Source organism: Temnothorax americanus, unplaced genomic scaffold (genome assembly GCF_048541705.1).
Source record: "Temnothorax americanus isolate GAGA-0224 unplaced genomic scaffold, ASM4854170v1 Scaffold75, whole genome shotgun sequence".
Classification (NCBI taxonomy): Eukaryota; Metazoa; Arthropoda; class Insecta; order Hymenoptera; family Formicidae; genus Temnothorax; species Temnothorax americanus.
In genome coordinates this window covers 156,191-177,109 of record NW_027509798.1, presented here as the reverse complement: position 1 = coordinate 177,109, position 20,919 = coordinate 156,191, and the positions used below count along the sequence as shown (strand labels likewise).

Here is a 20,919-nt window from a genome sequence, read left to right as displayed (position 1 = left end):
TGGACAAAGCGGATAACATTTATATCGACGGCGTACGATACGCCGGCACACCTGGTATTTACGAGTTGATCTTCAAAAAAATACCCGATGACGCGATCTACACGGAGGACAATAAGATCAAGTACAGGAGTATATTGTTGGCAACGAGTGCTCATAAATACAAGCCTCTCGGGCGACTAAAGGGCAACGTGGGATTCAAGTATCGATTTATAATCTCACCGTTGATGTCTACCGAATCCAAGAAGAAAAAATCCGGAAAGGGATTATCCATGCCTCGCGCGATGACGCTAACCGACAATAAGATCGACTACGTGCACTGGGACGACCCCAACGAGCTGGTGGATCGTCTGCAATTGCTCGACGCTTCGCGTCAAGCTGGCAACAATGCCCACGACAACGAGATCATGTCGATCATCGAGGAACTTCGCGAAGCCGGGCTTATTTAAATTAAACCATGCGACGGCGATCCGTTCAATCAGCGTTGAAATGCCGATCAACAAATTTGGATTGTTCGAGCACAGCGGAGACGCGACGAACGCCATTTCGTACCATCGATGGAGCGGATTAATGAGAAATTTTGTGCGCAATAACGCTCTGTGTCGCGCCGCCACGGACTTTGACGCAAAGTTGCGCAAGATTTGTCGCGTAGCGCAACCTGAGACTGACGGTGACGCGGTTAACAAACTGTACGTTGATCAATTCTTTAAAATGTTGAACAATCAACGAAAAGAATCAGACGAGAAGCTGACTGCGTTCGAGAAGGATCTGCAAGCGTTACGGACTGCGATAAACAAGCTTCGCCATTCGAGTACCGTTGAATCGGACGCGACAACGAACAATAACAACAACAACAACAACAACAATGGACAAACGGTTCAGCAAAAACGACTATCGAAAGGCGTCGAGTGAAGAGAAGCAACGGTTCATTAAAGGCCGAATCACACTACGGGTTGCAGGCTCGGTTGCGGTTGAGGTTACGGTTGAGTGTTGGAAATCAACCAATCAGAACGAAGCAGTTCGCCGGTTAGGTTGCAGGTTATACGGGTTGCGGGCTCGGTTGCGGTTAAGATTACTACGGTTGAGTGTTGAAAACTAACCTAACAATGTCACAAATTAGTGAACTAATTATCTTGGAGCGAAAACGCAGAATTGCATCTGCGTGTCTGTTGCTTCTTGCATTAGCTGATAAAAAAGTATATAGTCGTTCTGTGTGGACCAAGCCGTATTTGTTGCGAAGAAAGCATCGTGGTATGCATCATAACCTATTTCTGGAACTTGCGCTTGAAGATCCAAATCGATTTCGTAGGTAAGAGTTTATTGTGTAATTAATTAAAATATATACAAATATATTAAATAATCTTAAAAAAATAAACACAAAGATTAGTTTAACTTAAAAACAATAATAACTTGAATCATATTTACAGATGTCTGCGAATGAACATTGATGTCTTTCAATATCTTCTTGAAAGAATTGCACCTTTTATTGAAAAGAAGACAACACATTTAAGGGAAAGTATACCTCCTGCTGAGAGGCTCTTTGTGACCTTGCGTCATTTGGCTACTGGTATGATATCTTGTGCAAGTACAATATAATACATATTTCTTTTGTGAAATAATTAATTATGTTTTAATTTGCAGGAGAATCACAGGAATCACTTAGCCTACAGTTCAGAATTGGTCAAAGCACAATATCGTCAATAATAAGAGAAGTATGTGCAGCATTGATCAGTATTTTAAAAGATAAATTTCTCCGAATGCCAACATCTGCAGAAGAATGGAATATTGTTGCGAACGATTTTGGACAGAGATGGAATTTTCATCATTGCATCGGTGCAATGGATGGGAAACATGTGCGAATAGATCCTCCTCTTTCATCAGGATTAGCCTATTACAATTATAAAGATTTTTATAGTATTGTATTATTGGCTGTCGTCGATGCACAATTGAGATTTATATACATTGATCTAGGCACCAATGGGAGAATGAGTGATTCCTACATATGGAATAAATGTAGCCTGAAATCTCATTTGTACAGCAATAATTTTCCTTTGCCTCAACCATCTCCACTTCCTGGATGTGTCACCAATTTTCCATATGTATTGGTTGGTGATGAGATTTTTCCTCTGACAACAAAATTACTTATTCCATATCCAAAAGATCAATGTCGCAATTGGTTAGACAGGAGAATTTTTAATTACAGGTATGATCTAAATCTTCATATTATGAATTCCAGTTATGAATTGGACGAAAATTGACACATTATAGATATTAATGTTAATCAGAGATGTCAATATAATTATGTGCTACATTATTTTGATAGACTGTCACGTGCCAGACGTTGTTCAGAAAATGCATTTGGTGTGCTAGGTGCAAGGTTTCAGATTTTTCGGACAGCTATGAGATACGATCCTGATGAAGCAATTCGAATCACAATGCTGCTGTCTCCATAATATGTTACGTAGTCAATCTACAGGTTGTGCCATGTATACCCCAACAGAATTCCTCGATGAAGAAAATGTTTTAACGGGTCACATGAGACTTGGTGAATGGAGACAAGAATCAGCAAATGGCTTAGCACAATTGTGCCATCAAGGTGGAAACCGCCATGCAACTGATGCCTGCGTTCTTCGAAACACTTGGAGTGCATATTTTAATGGACCTGGGGCTGTACCGTGGCAAGAGAGAATGGTACTCGGTCAAAACGCATAATAAATATACAGAAAATTTACAAGAAAAAAAGAAATTTTTATACAATATATTAAAACTCAAGGCAAGAAAAGAAACAAAGAGCTATAATAAAAAAAAATAATGTTTGCTGTACATAACATCTTTTTATTGTTACTTAGATCATACCTAAACCTAAACACCTTTTATATGTAAAGCTGACAGATTGTCAATGACAATTTACGGAAATTCTATATGTACTATTATAAAATAAATAAAATAAAGAATTTTTGCATATACGTCCTATTTCTTTTAACTTAACACAAAATAAAAAAGTATATCTTATGGATTAAATGATAATTATAAAATAAACAATGTTTTATTAATATTGCGATGAAATGTTATTAGAAAAATTAATACTTGCTTATCTTATTGATTGAACCCTTAAAATGAATAATTAATAATCCACAATTAAATATGCATTATATGACTAATAGAAAACAAAAAAATACTTTTATTTGATCATTTGGTATCACTATACTTGTCAAAATTCGTTAAGTTATCATAAGTGCTTGAAAATTGCACAGTAAAAATACTTAGTTTATTTCTAAATAAAAAATGTAAATTAGACGACGCACTAGGTTTACCACATTAGTACTAATAATACATGCATATACTACTATAGAAAATTTATCTTAATTGTCATCACAGTTACTCTCAATTTATCTAAATATAAATATAAAAAATTGTTAAACTAAAAAACTGAAGAATATTTATTACAAGAATATGTACGTAGTATAAAATTATATGTAACCGTAACAAAATTTATAGCAAATGTTAATATTTTAAGTATAGAATTTATGTTGAGATCATAGACTTTTCAAATAAAAAAATTAGTATTCCAGTTTGAGATATATGTGATATAATATTTAATAAATCGTTTAAACTAAAAATATAAAAAATAAAATGTTTTGTTTTTTGTTGTGTTTGTTGTCTTAACTAGCAGTAAATAGCACTTTCATTATTTCTTGCTCCAAGAGTTTTCTACGTTGAGGAGACATTTCCCTCAATTTAGCTCCTACGTAAGCTGTAAAATGATCAATAGCATCCTGAGCAGATCGATCAGAAGACTGAGGAAGAAGTATTGGCTGTGAGGTCATCTGTTTGATTGCATCAACAGCTTCTTCCATAGTTAAACCACTTTTTTGCTTCTTACATGCCCTTCTTTTCGTATAAAGTGGTTCATCTCCTGTGTGTTTCCTTCCACTCACAACATGGGCAGAAGCAAGATTTTCAGGCGTTTTAATTAAAAGAGGTTGAGAAGTTAATAAGGAAATAGTTGAAGATTCTGACATAGATGACGTATTGTGACTTGGAATAACTTCTTGTAATTCAGAAGAGTTCTGCGAAGAAACGGTATATATTTGGCTGTCTTCAAGGGTTGATGTTAATGTCTAAAAGATTCAAAAACAAAAAATAATGATCAATTTAGTTGTGTTATATTAAATAAATGAGTAACTTATAATTTAATAACTAACTTATAAATTATAACTAACATAATACCTTCGAAGTTGCATCAAAATAAATTTGCATTGCTGTATCTTCAGTATCACAAGGTATTTCCAGAGATGGAACATTTGAACTCCGAACACTATCACTGGAATCCTGGCAATCTTTTTCATTCTGAGATTGAGACTGAGGTGATAGATGTGGTACTATAGGTACATATGGTGATAAATTAGATGTACTTTGTGCACTGGACATTGTCTTTTTTAAAAATTGAAGCTTTGTGTAAAGAGGCCATCTTGGCTTAAAAATTTCTTCAACGCCACTACCACTTCTCTTTGAGTCTCGTACTTTTCTATCATTGTCAAGAAATGTGCCCCTCATATTGTTCCACCGTTTTTTCACATGTTCAGCTATGAGAAAAACAAAAAATAATATAAAATATGTTTTTGCATATTATTTGCTAAATGGTAAAAGACATAAATCAATTATACATTACAATTCCAAGATGCTTAAAGAGAAATTTGAAATTTTTACCTATTCTATTACTAATAAATGTTATTTAATATGCGTCGTTATGTGAATTATAATTACGCAAGCTAATACTAATATCTAGCTGATAATACATGTCAAAAATTAGAAAAATTTTACTTACTTGTATATGGTGCACCCATTCTTTGGCTAATCTCTTCCCATTGTATTTCTTTTAAATCATTTCTACGATAATTAATCTGCGTGACATCCCATAAAATTGTTCTTACTTTCACTAAATCTATTAGTAATTGCTCGGCCTCATTAGTCCATATATCTCTTTTGGGAGGCATTTTGATACAGATAAGAAGAATTACAGCTATATAGTATACAATAACTAACCCGCCACACGAATATGTACAGTCGGATTCTCGCAGCCTATACAGTTGCAATCGCAAGGTTAAAAAATAGGCTCACGTCTAAATTATAACCTGCAACCTAGCCGTCGAACTGCTTTGTTCTGATTGGTTGGTTTCCAACACTCAACCGTAAAGGTACCATTTCATGCGCAGTGTGCAGCCGCAGCAGTTCGCTGTGATTGGTTGAAAATTTTTTATAACATGACACACTTCCGGCGCAAAATACATTTTACCGCATCTCGTTCTTCTGTTTTGAAGTTCAGCCAAACGAACAAAGAGCAGCAAAGCTGGATTCCGTCCAGTCGGCCCAGTCGCTCGAAGTCAAAGTCAGGAAAGCAAGCAATATTTACATACGTACTTGGTGTAGTGTTTGCAACAAATGTTAAGGAATTAATGTATAATTGAGAGAATGGCGTTCAATGAGGTATAGAAAATGTTTATGAATAATTAATTGTAATGTAAGCAAAAGTCATAACCTCAATTTGTCAATATCACAAACGTAATTGATAAACCGCAATTATTATAATTTTTTTAAGCTTGGTTATTATAAAAGTAATCTTATAATTTAGAAATTTATAATTTATTCTCTAAATAAAGAAATTTTGGTAGTATTACTTTTCTGCTTTTTAAATCGTTTAATGAAAAATTGCACATGTATAAACAATATAATATAAATGCGTTGACTATTAATTTATTTTTCTGTTAGATAAAACGTGTTAATACTTGTGGAATTTGTGAAGAAAAGAATCATTAATTTCAAATCATAAATGCTTGGAAGGATATAAACGTTACTTCACTGATGGAAACAGATATTTTTATCCAGTATGCGGTAAATATAAATGATAATAATGTGTGCTGTAGACTGTAGATTCTTGAAAAATGATAAAAATAAATGATATAACTGTGTATATAATGTATGTGATGATTTTTTTATATAGATAATGGGTTAATAATGCGACGAAGTGCTATGTATAATGGTGTAGAAAGCATTGTACTTGATGAGCCATTGTACTTGATCGAGTCATCCAGAAAAAAATACAGGTGAACATGGTGCGGTTGAAGAACCTTCTTCAGTCAATAATTCTTCTGATTCAACGGAATTAGAAGAATTGCTTATAGAAGAGGTTTCAAAATGGGAAGCATTATACAATTATAATCTACCTTTAATACAACGTAATAGAGCAATAACTGGTGAAGCATGGAAAGCGGTTTCGGAAGCTCTGCAAGGTATTACAAATATGTGATATTGAATAACCTGTGAATATAAATGTTTAAACCCTTTGGATGAAAATAATTAGCTGTTTTGCTAATATATTTTATTTATTTTTATAGGACGTTTGAGTCCAAAAGAAGCTGCAAAAAAATGGAAGATATTACGAGATACTTATTATTGTAAACTGGCGGAAGAAAAATTACCTAGTGGATCAGGATGACCTACTACAAAGCGAAAATGGAAACATTTTGATCAGTTGGATTTTTTGCGCGATGTATCTTTAAGAAAAAAGTATTGCATTGTTTTAAAATTAATTCAACTTTGAATTAACATTATATAGCTTTCATTAATGTTTTAACTGATATAATTATATTATTAAAGAACAACTTCAAATCTTTCTAACGATGAGGAAAATGAAGAAAATATTCCACCGATTCCAAAGAAAAATCGATCTTGTAAGTATTTCGTGTTTTTAATATTTATCCTTGTGAAAATATAAAAAATTATCACTTATTTTGTATTGCTAGCAAACCTGTCATCAGAAAGCACAGAATCAAGTGTTGCAATCAACAAAATTGCAGATGCAATTACAACAATGAACGCTATCTCCGAGCCTATTAAATTACCAGCGTTACCACCTTTAGTAAAGCAAGATGAAGTAGATGGTCTATTCCTAATAATGGGTACACAAATTCGGAAGCTCCCAGAGAAAGAAAGAAACAACCTTATATTTGAAATAATGTCTTTCTTCAGAGAAAAAATATCACGTCTTTCTCATCTTTTGTGACTTTTTCATGCAAACAATGCAGGGTAGTGTAATAATTGCTTACACTAAAGTATTTTATTTTTTTTATTTTTTTTTTTAAGTCTAGATTAATTACTAGTACCAAAGTTTTTTTTCATTATTATTATCTTCTATGACTCTTATGTCTATTTCTATCAATGTAGATTAACTTTAATCTCGGTTTAATTTACCTTTCATCTTTTTCTAATTTTAAGAGTTAGATAAAGATAGAAAGTAAGTTAAACCGAGATTAAAATTAATCTACATTGGTAGAAATGAACATTATGCAAACAATGCAGGTTATTGTAAGAATAGCTTACACCAAAGTATTTTTCTATTATTATCCTCTTTTGTTACTTTTTCATGCAAACAATGCAGGGTAGTGTAAGAATAGCTTACACCAAAGTATTATTTTTTATATTATGTTCAAAAAGTCTAGATTAATTACTATGTTACATATTATAAAGATATATAATGTAAAATATTTATAACTAGTGGATTTCATTTATTTAATAAAGTATATTTCATTAATCATTTGGATTTCTTAAATAAACTTAGAAAAAGTATTAATCCTATATTGCTTATACAATTTAATAATTAATTACATTTACGCTTAATAGTACATTTTTAATAAGTTTTATTGTTAATTAAATATAAAATAATTTTTTTATTATATATATGTATATATTAAAGTCTTATTTATTTTTTTTACTGATATATTCGTGAAAATTGCCATGGAACGGCTCCTTCTTCATAAAAATACTCAGTGAATTTGTTTCGAATATCTGCAGCTATTCTTGTATGCGTGTGTGTAGAAGTAGCAGCAATGTCTTGGAAAGCAGAATTATTACTTGCAACTATATTTCTCCAAGTACCCGGTATTATTGATCCATCATTTCCTTCTCTATCAACCATTTCAGGTGTTATAAATGTTTCTCTTCTCGACAAATCTTGCTTACGAAGCCAATTATGCAAAACTATTGTTGCTTTTACCATTTTCTCAGTAGTATCAACTTTAGCAATAGTAGATTTTCTATAAAATCGCCATTGTGCAGCAAGTATTCCAAACGCATTTTCGATTACTCTTTTTGCTCGAGATAATCGATAATTATAAATCTTTTTCTCAGTCGTTAGTTCACCTCTGCCAGGATATGGACGCATCAAATATGAAGTTAGTGGGAATGCTTCATCTCCAACTATTACATATGGATATGTAGTACTTCCCTCATAAATTTCATCTGCAGCCGGAACATTCATTTTCTCTTGTGCAAATCTTTGACCCATTTCAGACTGTTTGAAAATCCCACCATCGCTTTGACGACCGAATGCTCCAATGTCAACGTAAGTGAAAAGATAATTAGCATCACACATAGCTAAGAGTACAATACTGTGGGTCTTTTTATAGTTGAAGTACGCTGAACCAGATTTTTCAGGACTCTGCAAAGTATAGATTAATTAAATTTGGCATTCAAATATTTTGTATTAGTATAATAAGTAGATAACTCTAGACATAATTTTTAATTGTATATGATAGAGATATGTACATACATAATTTATATATATATATATATATACCAGTTAAAAAGAGAGTATTTTATGATATTTTATACCTGTATGATAACATGCTTTCCATCTATAGCTCCAATGCAATGTGGGAAATGCCATTTCTCATTGAAGTCATGACTAATTGCTTTCCAGACACTTTCATTACATTGAACTAATACAAGTGGTGATAAGATTTCCCACAAGGCTTGACAAGTTTCCGAAATAATTTTTGATACTGCTGTTAAACTTACAAGGTATTGGTATGACATAGATGTCATGCTATCTCCACTTGCTAAATATCTACAATAAAAATAGAAGATTAGCAACATAACTTAAAAAGAATATTTATTTCATTATATCATATGTATACCTCAAACATATTGATAAGCGTTGTCCTGCTTCAATTGGTTCACGAATAGCATATTGTCGAGTAATCTTTGGGGCAACTAATTCCAATAATTCTTCAAATTGTATAGTATTCATTCGAAAATAATTTCGAAAGCGTAAATCTTCTAACTTTAATATAGGTAAAGCCGTATGGTAAAACCCATATCGTCGACGTTGTTCAAAAAATTCGGTTATCCAAGTACGTTTGTTTTTATAACGTCGCTTTTTCTTTGAAATTTCAGTTGCCCAAGCTATAACTGCACCAACAGTCGCCGTAATCGCAATTTTTTGCCTTCTTAAGTTTTCCACATTATATTTTTGAATTATTTGCTCACATGTTCTGTGCCACTCATATAATTGATGTTGATTGTATGACATTATCAGACTGTTAAAATTAATTTTAAACCGCAACCAAAAAATATATATATTTTAGGTTAAGATTAAATATGCTGCTGCCGCTATTCCTTTTCATGAGTAGCGAATGCAGCAAAAGCAGTTTAAAGAAAATTTGAATCACGTGACATTTTGCTGCCGCAGCGTGCTGCGTATGAAAAGGCACCTTAACCTCAACCGCAACCGAGCCTGCAACCCGTAGTGTGATTCGGCCTACGACGGCAAGGAACGGCAACGAACGACTCGAGAACGGTTGTTGGACAGCTGTCTAGCGGTTCGAGAACGCTTGTCGGACGGTTGTCAAACGGTTCAAAAACAGCTTAAAAACGATTACGAGCGGTTTAGAAACAGCTGCGAACTACGCGGAGACAGAAAAGGCTACAAACGGTTAAAGAACGTCGACGACGACGACGATGAGTGGTAAGAAGCAGTTAACTGACGACGACGACGAACGACGACGAACGATTCACGAATGGTTAAGAAGCGGTTACGAATGGTTCAGAAGCGGTTACGAACTCTTCGGAAGCGGTTACGAACTGTTCAGAAACTGCTACGAACGATGCACTAGAAGCAGAAACGGCGACAACGAAACATGAGACCGTTAAAATCAACCGATGTGGATAAAAATATCGAAAAGCGACGGTTGGTGGACGAATTGCACGCTCCGGCGAGAAGAAATTTTCCCCGAAGACATGTCATAGTGCGAGGGTACGACGACCTGTGGCAGGCTGACATCGTCGAGATGCGTCCGTACTCGCGTTTCAATGGAGGCTACCACTACATACTCACCGTCATCGATGTGTTGAGCAAGTACGCGTGGGCCGTGCCGCTTAAGGGTAAAGGTGGCAGCGAGACGGCTGACGCTATCGCTGAGATAATTCGAGATAGCGAGAGGTGCCCTAGTAATCTACAAACCGACATGGGGAAGGAATTTTACAACACCGACGTGCAACGTCTCGTCAGAAAACACGACATCAATCATTATTCCACGTATTCGGTGTTGAAAGCGTCGGTCGTCGAGCGATTCAATCGTACGTTAAAGAACAACATGTGGAAGATGTTTACGCTCAACGGAAATTACAAGTGGGTCGACGCATTGCCGCGACTCGTGTCGGATTACAACGCGCGCAAGCATCGAACCATCGGCATGCGACCCGTCAACGTTACCCCCGCGATCGCCGAAAGACTCTTGGCTACGGTGTACAGCGCGATAAAGATCGCGGGCCCGGCAAAATTCAAAGTGGGCGACTCGGTACGCGTCAGCAAATACAAGACAATTTGTAGGAACTATAGTATAATGCGGCATAGCAACTCGATCGTCCTTCGGTCGCATAAATATTTTCGTGCCCGCTTCGCGACAAGAGCGTTAGTTTTATGTTCGACGTTATTTTGTTAAAAAGCAGCGCGTCCCGGCAACGGGAAAACAGGCTCAGTCCTACAACGACCGCCGAAAGAGCCAGTCTCTCTCGTTTTCACGATTCTGTATTCAGTAATAAATCCTGACTAATATAATACATTTTAACGAGTGGCTTCCTCCCCTTACAAATTCAGAAGTGGGATCGAGGATCGGTATTCGAGAGTAGGTAAGCTAGGCCGGTTCTACCCCCGGGTGGTGCTCGAGGGGGGTGAGGGGCGGGGAAAAACCGCGGGCGGGGGGGAACCGCGGGCGGGGGGAAACCACGGGCGGGGGGGAACCGCGGGCGGGGGGACCGCGGGGGAGGGGGGAACCGCATGTTTCGGCGCCGCGGGTAGGGGGAGGGGGGACTCGCATGTTTCGGCGTCGCGGGATAGGGGGAGGGGGGAACCGCGTTCTTGGGCGCCGCGGGAAGGGGGAGGGGGGAACCGCGTTCTTGGGCGCCGCGAGGGGAGGGTGAGGGGGAACCGCGTTTTTGCCGCGCCGTGTTTTCCGGCGCCGCGGGGCGACCGCGTTTCCGCCGCGCCGCGGGGCGAGGGGTGATCCGCGTTTTCGCCGCGCCGCGGAGCGTTCGCGTTTTCGGGCGCCGCGAGGCGAGGGGGTCAGCGTTTCGCCGCGCCGCGGAGTCCGCGTGACGTCACACGGCACGCTCGCGTTATCTCCCCCTCGAAGATGTTTCTTTCCCGTCCCCCCCCCATTCGTCTTCTCGCTCGCGGTTTCTCTCGCTCGCCCCGACCCCCGTTTGCGTTCTCGTTCACGATCGCGTTAAATAAATTTATATTATACATAGAAAATTTGCTTACCACCGCAGGATTTGAGCCAGAAATCCCTAACTCTTGAGTCAGTCACCTTCAGAATTCAGTTCAGACCATTGTCTCTTAATTTACACAATAATATGTATACATTAAAATACTGCAGGCTATTTACACAGGCTATTTACACAGTTAAAATTTACACAAAAACACACATGACGCACAAAACTTCACATGTCCTGGAGTAAAATAAAAGTATATGCAACACATCTTTTTCAGAGGGTGTAACATATTCACTTCTGCTTGATTTAACACTTTGAAAATTTCGTCCGGAATATCCTCATCAGCCAATTCACTATCATAACACGAATCGTCCGACAATAATGCTTCATCATCAACTTCTATTTCTTCCTCGTCATCAACTTCCATTTCTTCCTCGTCATTCACTTCCATTTCTTCAACGTTTGCTTCAACTTCCATTTCATGTCCTTCAAACTGTAATTCTTCGAAATCCATTTTTACAGAACGTTGTATGCCTCAAAAGGCGCAATACACGATGCTACTGTTAAAATCACACAGTGCAGACAGTGCAAACAGTCGCGACACTTGAAATTTTTCGACAAGACAAACACGTCCGAACACTATCAAGTATGCCAACCGACTCTTACTTCCAGTCCTCGACTACTGAGCGTACCTTTAAATTCATCTTTCTACATCTCACAATTGTCACATCGTTTGTTTATCATATCTAATTTCATCTCAGCATCCATACAATTGCGCCTTCCGAAAAATCTGCGATGTGCAGTTTTGCACGTGTGCAATGATGTCACCGCGAGACACATATGTTCTCGAAAACGATATCGCGCCATTGACTTTCGATGATTTGATCTGTAAAACTGTTATTGAACCGCGATCAAACAGCTATCAAACAGGTATTGAACCACTATGAAACAGCTATCAAACAGCTATTGAACCGCTATAAAACAGCTAAAAACAGCTATCAAACAGGTATTGAACCACTATGAAACAGCTATCAAACAGCTATTGAACCGCTATCTCTTACTTTTGTTAAAAATTTTCGTTGGCACACAGTCTGTTTACAGTAGCATTAAGATGGCCAGGACGAACCAATTGTTGTATAAACCGCACGATCAAACACACCAACCGACTCTCACTTCTAGTCCTCGACTACTGAGCGTACCTTTAAATTCATCCTTCCACATCTCACTATTGTCACAGCGTTTGTTTATCATATCTAATTTCATCTCAGCTTCCGTACGGATGCGCCTTGCGAAAAATCTACGATGTACAGTTTTGCACGTGTGCGATGAAGTCACCGCAAGACATATTCTCGAAAACGATATCGCACCATTAACTTTCAATGGTTTAATCTGTAATACTGCTATTGAACAGCTATTAAACAGCTAAAAACAGCTATCAGTATAACTGCAATCTGTATAACCGCTATTGAACCGCTATCAAACTTCTTTTAAACAGCTAAAAACAGCCATCAAACAGCTATTGAACAGCTATCAAACAACTAAAACAGCTATCAAACAGCTCTTGAACAGCTATCAAACAACTAAAACAGCTATCAAACAGCTATTGAACCGCTATCAAACAGCTAAAAACAGCTATCAAACAACTAAAACAGCTATTGAACCGCTATGAAACAGCTATGAAACAGCTCTTGAACAGTTATCAAACAACTAAAACAGCTATTGAACCGCTATCGAACGATCTTAGGTGCATTTTTTATTTGTATTTATGTCTAGAAAACGTATGGAATAGGTTTTATTTATTCCCCCAAAGAGCAAAAAATTGGCTTTTTTTAACATTGTCCTTTATCTGACAGCGTTATAAGCATCTTAAGTACGTTATAAGCATAAAGTTTAAACATATAGTATAAATTGTGACCAAAGGTTCTTTAGAATAGTTTATTGTAGTAGTTTATTAGCAGTACAGAACTATCTACCGATTGCACACAATAATCTCGACATAAGACATAAGCGTTTAAACTTAAACGTAATTTTTCCGCTCTTTGCGCACGCCGCCAATGCATCGACGCAACACACATGGGTATGACAAGCACAGTATACCCAACAACATACAGAACATCAATAATACAATATACAATAGTCATCTCTTACTATATATATAAAACTCATCCATATTCTCTAACTTCTAATTCTCTAACTTCTAAATATATTCTCTAATTCTACTAACTCACTCATTTTCACTCTCAACCAGCATTATACTACTACAATAAATTACACACAATATAGAGCTGTTCACTCTCATAATCACATACTAATCTCATTCATGAAGCTCTATCTCGTAGATTTTACCCCATCTATTGAATCTCGCAAACTCTCTTTCATTGTTTAAATACGCTTCAATACACTCGCGGCACTCATCGGCAGTCCTTATACGCATGATTATTTTTCTACACATAAAGCACATTGTTTTAATACGGATTGGGAACCCATGCAACCGCGACGAAATGCCGTGCCATCGCACTTTTCTTTCAAATTCACGCAACTGAGGGTTAAACGTCAGCACATAGCACCGCTGACATAAGCGCATACGTGGAGATCTCCGTCCCACGTAGCAGGGCTCGAGCCCGATGATGCAGAAACCATGTATAAGGTTATCGTATGTCTCGGGATACTCCCGAGGCAGAACCCCGTCCAACAACCTAATATTTATGGGTTGTATCGGCGGTTTCATTTCTATAAATAGAAAAATTTTATGTAATTAAATTTTCACACTGTTCTTAAATCTCTAAAAATAATTTTTTCTTCCTTACCGTATTTTTTCAAACTCGAACAACACAAGTCCTTGTAACACTCAAGAACCACGTTCGCGTGCGAGATGTAGCCAAAGAATGGTCCACTCGTCAAGATACAGATCCAGTATCTTCATGGTAAAAGCTGTTTAAGCATTTTTATATTTATGCAATGACTTCATCAAACACATGCAAAACTGCAAATTTTGCATAGCGCCAATGTACGGCTGCTGTGATCACACAAATCAAATCATCGAAAGTCAATGGCGCGATATTGTTTTCGAGAACATATGTGTCTCGCGGTGACATCATTGCACACGTGCAAAACTGCAAATTTTGCATTTTTTCGGTTAGCGCAAATGTACGGATGCTGAGATCACGGTGAAATTAGATACGCTAATAAAACAAACGATGCATCATTAGTGAGATATAAAAAAAATGAATAATCTGGGGGATACGCTCAATAATCGAGAATTGGAAGTCGTGAGTACAACAAATTGTGTTAGAAAGAGGATCGTGTAATAACATGGAGCAAGAGTTGTTGGAGCAATCCACCCTATTAAATTCGCGGGAAGAATTTACCGCGTGGGAGCAACGATGTGACGAATTTATCGAATCGTTGGAAGAACAAGGCCGAATTAAATGACCGCGATTATCGATCGGTCTCAAACAGTCATTGATCGCTCGTATTGCCCGAATCGAAGGTCTGAAAGACTCGGTACGTCAACGTTTCGTGCATGTGGGTGCAGGATACAGTGCGAGTGAGACAGGACTCAGATGGCGCGAGATAGATACGGCTTTTGAAAGTCGTATACTGACTGGTGCGATAATAAATTCCAAACACATCGAACCTCGTCAATTTCTCGAAGATGCGAGAGAAATTGTACTCGATCGTGTGCGGAACGTCATGCAACGATATGACAATGTAAAGATTAACACAATGTTTAATGGTGAATTTGCTGCGGGTGACAAACGCGCGAATAAAAGTATCGCTACGAGAAACTGTGAACTATTTCGTACGTCCGATCTGCAAGAATGGTACGTGTCGCGCGTTATCGAGCCTACTCTAGCATCGCTGGAGGAATTCCAGGAACGTGATAGCGGATGGGCGTTGTCGCGTATACACAATTTGACTGTTAACGTAAATAAATATAATCCATTGCACGCGGGGTGTTTTGTGGAAATACCGCGAGAAATTAAAATGAAGAGAGCGGTGATAAACGTGCAATCAAGGGGCAATGCATGTTTCGCATGGTCAGTGACGGCTGCTCTGCATCCAGCCGAGAGACATGCAGAACGGGATTCATCGTATCCTCATTACACGTCGGTGCTAAATCTCCAAGACATTGAATTTCCAATGACGTTGAATCAAATTAAAAAGTTTGAAAATCACAACGATATATCAATCAACGTGTACAGCATTGAGACAAACAAGGAACTTGCAATCCAGCCAATACGGCTCACCGACCGAAAGATGGACAGACATGTAAATTTGCTGTACGTGCATGACGACAACGTGAGACATTTTGCGTGGATCAAGAACCTATCCCGCCTCGTGAGCTCGCAAGTGAACAAGAATAGGAACAAAAAATACTTTTGCGATCGGTGAGTATACACCCTAATAAAAATAAAAATAATTTTTACGAGAAAGATGTATAAAATTTTTTTTTATTATTTACAGATTTTTGCACTACTTCTACACGAGCGAGAAATTGGAAACCCACACCGTCGACTCTCGGCAGATGAACGACTGCGCGATCAAGTTACCGAGCGATAACGACAAGTGGTTGGCATTTAAAAATTATAACAGGAAGGAACGAGTTCCATTTATCATATATGCCGACCTGGAATGTACCCTGGAGAAGATGGAAGCGGATCCGGAAACGTTGGGGTACACGTATCAATATCATCGCGTATTTAGCATAAGGTACTACGTGCGTTGCTCGTACGACGAGTCGTTGTCAATGTATCGGTTTCGTCGCGATAAGGATTGCGTCGCGTGGTTCGCCGAGGAGCTAAGACGTTTAGCTCACGACGTAAAGATTATTTTGTCCACTAATGTACCCATGGTGGAATTTACGCGAGACGAGTGGGAAAAATTTAACAGCGCGACGCACTGTCACGTGTGCGAAAAACCGTTCGAGCCAGACGACGTGCGAGTACGCGATCATTGTCATCTGACGGGTCGATACAGAGGTCCTCCCGCGCATTCAAATTGCAACTTAAATTACAAAGATTCACATTGCATACCCGTAGTTTTTAACAATTTATCGGGCTACGACGCGCATTTTATTATCACAGAAATAGCCACAGCGTACGAAGGACGTGTAGACTTACTTCCAATCACAAAAAAATACATTTCGTTTACGAAAAATGTTCAAAGCACCGAAGATAAAGATAAGAAAAATTGCGTCAAATTGCGATTTATTGATTCATACAAGTTTCTCACCGCTAGTCTCAACAAATTGGCATCTTATCTCAGCAAGAATAAACTGCGAATATTACAACGCGAATTTTGTAAATTATCCGCAGAAAATTTTGATTTGCTGACACGAAAAGGCGTATTTCCGTACGAGTACATTGACTGCGTCAAAAAGTTGGAGGATTTCATCACGAGTTTTCGCATTTCTATTGCTACTAGATTCTCCGAAAAGACGCTTCGACTGTAAAAATTTGGTTTCGCGATCAGTGCCTCCGCGTCGTATCTACCCTCCCAATGAGTCACGAGTCGCACGTCAACGTGATTGCGCACGTTCTCCATGGTTTTGCCAAACACAGCGTTGTTCATCAATTTGTATAAATTTTTCTCAAAATCATTCTTGGCCAATGTTCTAAATTTCGTATTAAGTTCTATGTAATCGCGAAGCCATGGAGATTGCGCGAATTTTAATGCGCGGTGAATCTTTGCTATACGGAGACCGTGGCGCATGCACTGCTGCAGGTTGCGATAATGTATGACATAACGTTTCTTATCGTATAATGTTGCGAGGAGTTTGTCCTGCCGCTTACCGGGTGGTTTATCGCGCGTTGGATAGAACGGTAGGTCAGTGTGCGCGTCGTAAAGATGTTGCGGATACTCCAAGTCGACTTCGAGAATATAGCCTATCGAGGAATCCAACGCGATATCCATAACATTAAAATCGGTTACGTCGTCGACCCATTGAAAATCTGCGTAAGGCAATGGTTGACACATTGCCCAGCCGTACAAGTTGTTTACATCGAAATACATCAGGTACGACGACGGTTTCGATGGATCGTACGACTGCGTGCACTTGTTGTTGGACCGCGTTCGATAAACATGATCATGTCAATGTCGGTGAGCAATTGCGGTATACGCGGGCCAACAACAAGTGCACTCAACAAGTGCACCTGGCTCGAACGGTTTTTCGCACACGTGACAGTGCGTCGCGCTGTTAAATTTTTCCCACTCGTCTCGCGTAAATTCCACCATGGGTACATTAGTGGACAAAATAATCTTTACGTCGTGAGCTAAACGTCTTAGCTCCTCGGCGAACCACGCGACGCAATCCTTATCGCGACGAAACCGATACATTGACAACGACTCGTCGTACGAGCAACGCACGTAGTACCTTATGCTAAATACGCGATGATATTGATACGTGTACCCCAACGTTTCCGGATCCGCTTCCATCTTCTCCAGGGTACATTCCAGGTCGGCATATATGATAAATGGAACTCGTTCCTTCCTGTTATAATTTTTAAATGCCAACCACTTGTCGTTATCGCTCGGTAACTTGATCGCGCAGTCGTTCATCTGCCGAGAGTCGACGGTGTGGGTTTCCAATTTCTCGCTCGTGTAGAAGTAGTGCAAAAATCTGTAAATAATAAAAAAAAATTTTATACATCTTTCTCGTAAAAATTATTTTTATTTTTATTAGGGTGTATACTCACCGATCGCAAAAGTATTTTTTGTTCCTATTCTTGTTCACTTGCGAGCTCACGAGGCGGGATAGGTTCTTGATCCACGCAAAATGTCTCACGTTGTCGTCATGCACGTACAGCAAATTTACATGTCTGTCCATCTTTCGGTCGGTGAGCCGTATTGGCTGGATTGCAAGTTCCTTGTTTGTCTCAATGCTGTACACGTTGATTGATATATCGTTGTGATTTTCAAACTTTTTAATTTGATTCAACGTCATTGGAAATTCAATGTCTTGGAGATTTAGCACCGACGTGTAATGAGGATACGATGAATCCCGTTCTGCATGTCTCTCGGCTGGATGCAGAGCAGCCGTCACTGACCATGCGAAACATGCATTGCCCCTTGATTGCACGTTTATCACCGCTCTCTTCATTTTAATTTCTCGCGGTATTTCCACAAAACACCCCGCGTGCAATGGATTATATTTATTTACGTTAACAGTCAAATTGTGTATACGCGACAACGCCCATCCGCTATCACGTTCCTGGAATTCCTCCAGCGATGCTAGAGTAGGCTCGATAACGCGCGACACGTACCATTCTTGCAGATCGGACGTACGAAATAGTTCACAGTTTCTCGTAGCGATACTTTTATTCGCGCGTTTGTCACCCGCAGCAAATTCACCATTAAACATTGTGTTAATCTTTACATTGTCATATCGTTGCATGACGTTCCGCACACGATCGAGTACAATTTCTCTCGCATCTTCGAGAAATTGACGAGGTTCGATGTGTTTGGAATTTATTATCGCACCAGTCAGTATACGACTTTCAAAAGCCGTATCTATCTCGCGCCATCTGAGTCCTGTCTCACTCGCACTGTATCCTGCACCCACATGCACGAAACGTTGACGTACCGAGTCTTTCAGACCTTCGATTCGGGCAATACGAGCGATCAATGACTGTTTGAGACCGATCGATAATCGCGGTCATTTAATTCGGCCTTGTTCTTCCAACGATTCGATAAATTCGTCACATCGTTGCTCCCACGCGGTAAATTCTTCCCGCGAATTTAATAGGGTGGATTGCTCCAACAACTCTTGCTCCATGTTATTACACGATCCTCTTTCTAACACAATTTGTTGTACTCACGACTTCCAATTCTCGATTATTGAGCGTATCCCCCAGATTATTCATTTTTTTTATATCTCACTAATGATGCATCGTTTGTTTTATTAGCGTATCTAATTTCACCGTGATCTCAGCATCCGTACATTTGCGCTAACCGAAAAAATGCAAAATTTGCAGTTTTGCACGTGTGCAATGATGTCACCGCGAGACACATATGTTCTCGAAAACAATATCGCGCCATTGACTTTCGATGATTTGATTTGTGTGATCACAGCAGCCGTACATTGGCGCTATGCAAAATTTGCAGTTTTGCATGTGTTTGATGAAGTCATTGCATAAATATAAAAATGCTTAAACAGCTTTTACCATGAAGATACTGGATCTGTATCTTGACGAGTGGACCATTCTTTGGCTACATCTCGCACGCGAACGTGGTTCTTGAGTGTTACAAGGACTTGTGTTGTTCGAGTTTGAAAAAATACGGTAAGGAAGAAAAAATTATTTTTAGAGATTTAAGAACAGTGTGAAAATTTAATTACATAAAATTTTTCTATTTATAGAAATGAAACCGCCGATACAACCCATAAATATTAGGTTGTTGGACGGGGTTCTGCCTCGGGAGTATCCCGAGACATACGATAACCTTATACATGGTTTCTGCATCATCGGGCTCGAGCCCTGCTACGTGGGACGGAGATCTCCACGTATGCGCTTATGTCAGCGGTGCTATGTGCTGACGTTTAACCCTCAGTTGCGTGAATTTGAAAGAAAAGTGCGATGGCACGGCATTTCGTCGCGGTTGCATGGGTTCCCAATCCGTATTAAAACAATGTGCTTTATGTGTAGAAAAATAATCATGCGTATAAGGACTGCCGATGAGTGCCGCGAGTGTATTGAAGCGTATTTAAACAATGAAAGAGAGTTTGCGAGATTCAATAGATGGGGTAAAATCTACGAGATAGAGCTTCATGAATGAGATTAGTATGTGATTATGAGAGTGAACAGCTCTATATTGTGTGTAATTTATTGTAGTAGTATAATGCTGGTTGAGAGTGAAAATGAGTGAGTTAGTAGAATTAGAGAATATATTTAGAAGTTAGAGAATTAGAAGTTAGAGAATATGGATGAGTTTTATATATATAGTAAGAGATGACTATTGTATATTGTATTATTGATGTTCTGTATGTTGTTGGGTATACTGTGCTTGTCATACCCATGTGTGTTGCGTCGATGCATTGGCGGCGTGCGCAAAGAGCGGAAAAATTACGTTTAAGTTTAAACGCTTATGTCTTATGTCGAGATTATTGTGTGCAATCGGTAGATAGTTCTGTACTGCTAATAAACTACTACAATAAACTATTCTAAAGAACCTTTGGTCACAATTTATACTATATGTTTAAACTTTATGCTTATAACGTACTTAAGATGCTTATAACGCTGTCAGATAAAGGACAATGTTAAAAAAAGCCAATTTTTTGCTCTTTGGGGGAATAAATAAAACCTATTCCATACGTTTTCTAGACATAAATACAAATAAAAAATGCACCTAAGATCGTTCGATAGCGGTTCA

The 20,919-nt window shown here is 38.5% G+C and overlaps 2 protein-coding genes, 1 long non-coding RNA gene and 2 pseudogenes across 3 annotated transcripts in view; 3 read left to right on the top strand and 2 right to left on the bottom strand.

Moving 5' to 3' along the window:
- The window catches only part of LOC143906733 (uncharacterized), a 140,655-nt gene that overhangs the window by 80,312 nt on the left and 39,424 nt on the right, over positions 1–20,919 (bottom strand). The window lies entirely within an intron of this gene.
- Positions 1,662–2,985, top strand: LOC143906729 (uncharacterized). The gene is made up of 2 exons (XM_077422973.1): positions 1,662–2,200; positions 2,321–2,985. The coding sequence occupies exons 1-2, from the start codon at positions 1,755–1,757 to the stop codon at positions 2,448–2,450; spliced, it is 576 nt and encodes a 191-aa protein (XP_077279099.1). The 5' UTR covers positions 1,662–1,754; the 3' UTR covers positions 2,451–2,985.
- LOC143906730 (uncharacterized) lies at positions 6,447–7,534 on the top strand. The gene is made up of 3 exons (XR_013259629.1): positions 6,447–6,564; positions 6,655–6,728; positions 6,801–7,534. It is a non-coding gene; the product is annotated as an uncharacterized LOC143906730 (long non-coding RNA).
- Positions 14,611–15,945, top strand: LOC143906745 (uncharacterized; annotated as a pseudogene).
- LOC143906744 (uncharacterized) lies at positions 18,245–19,579 on the bottom strand (annotated as a pseudogene).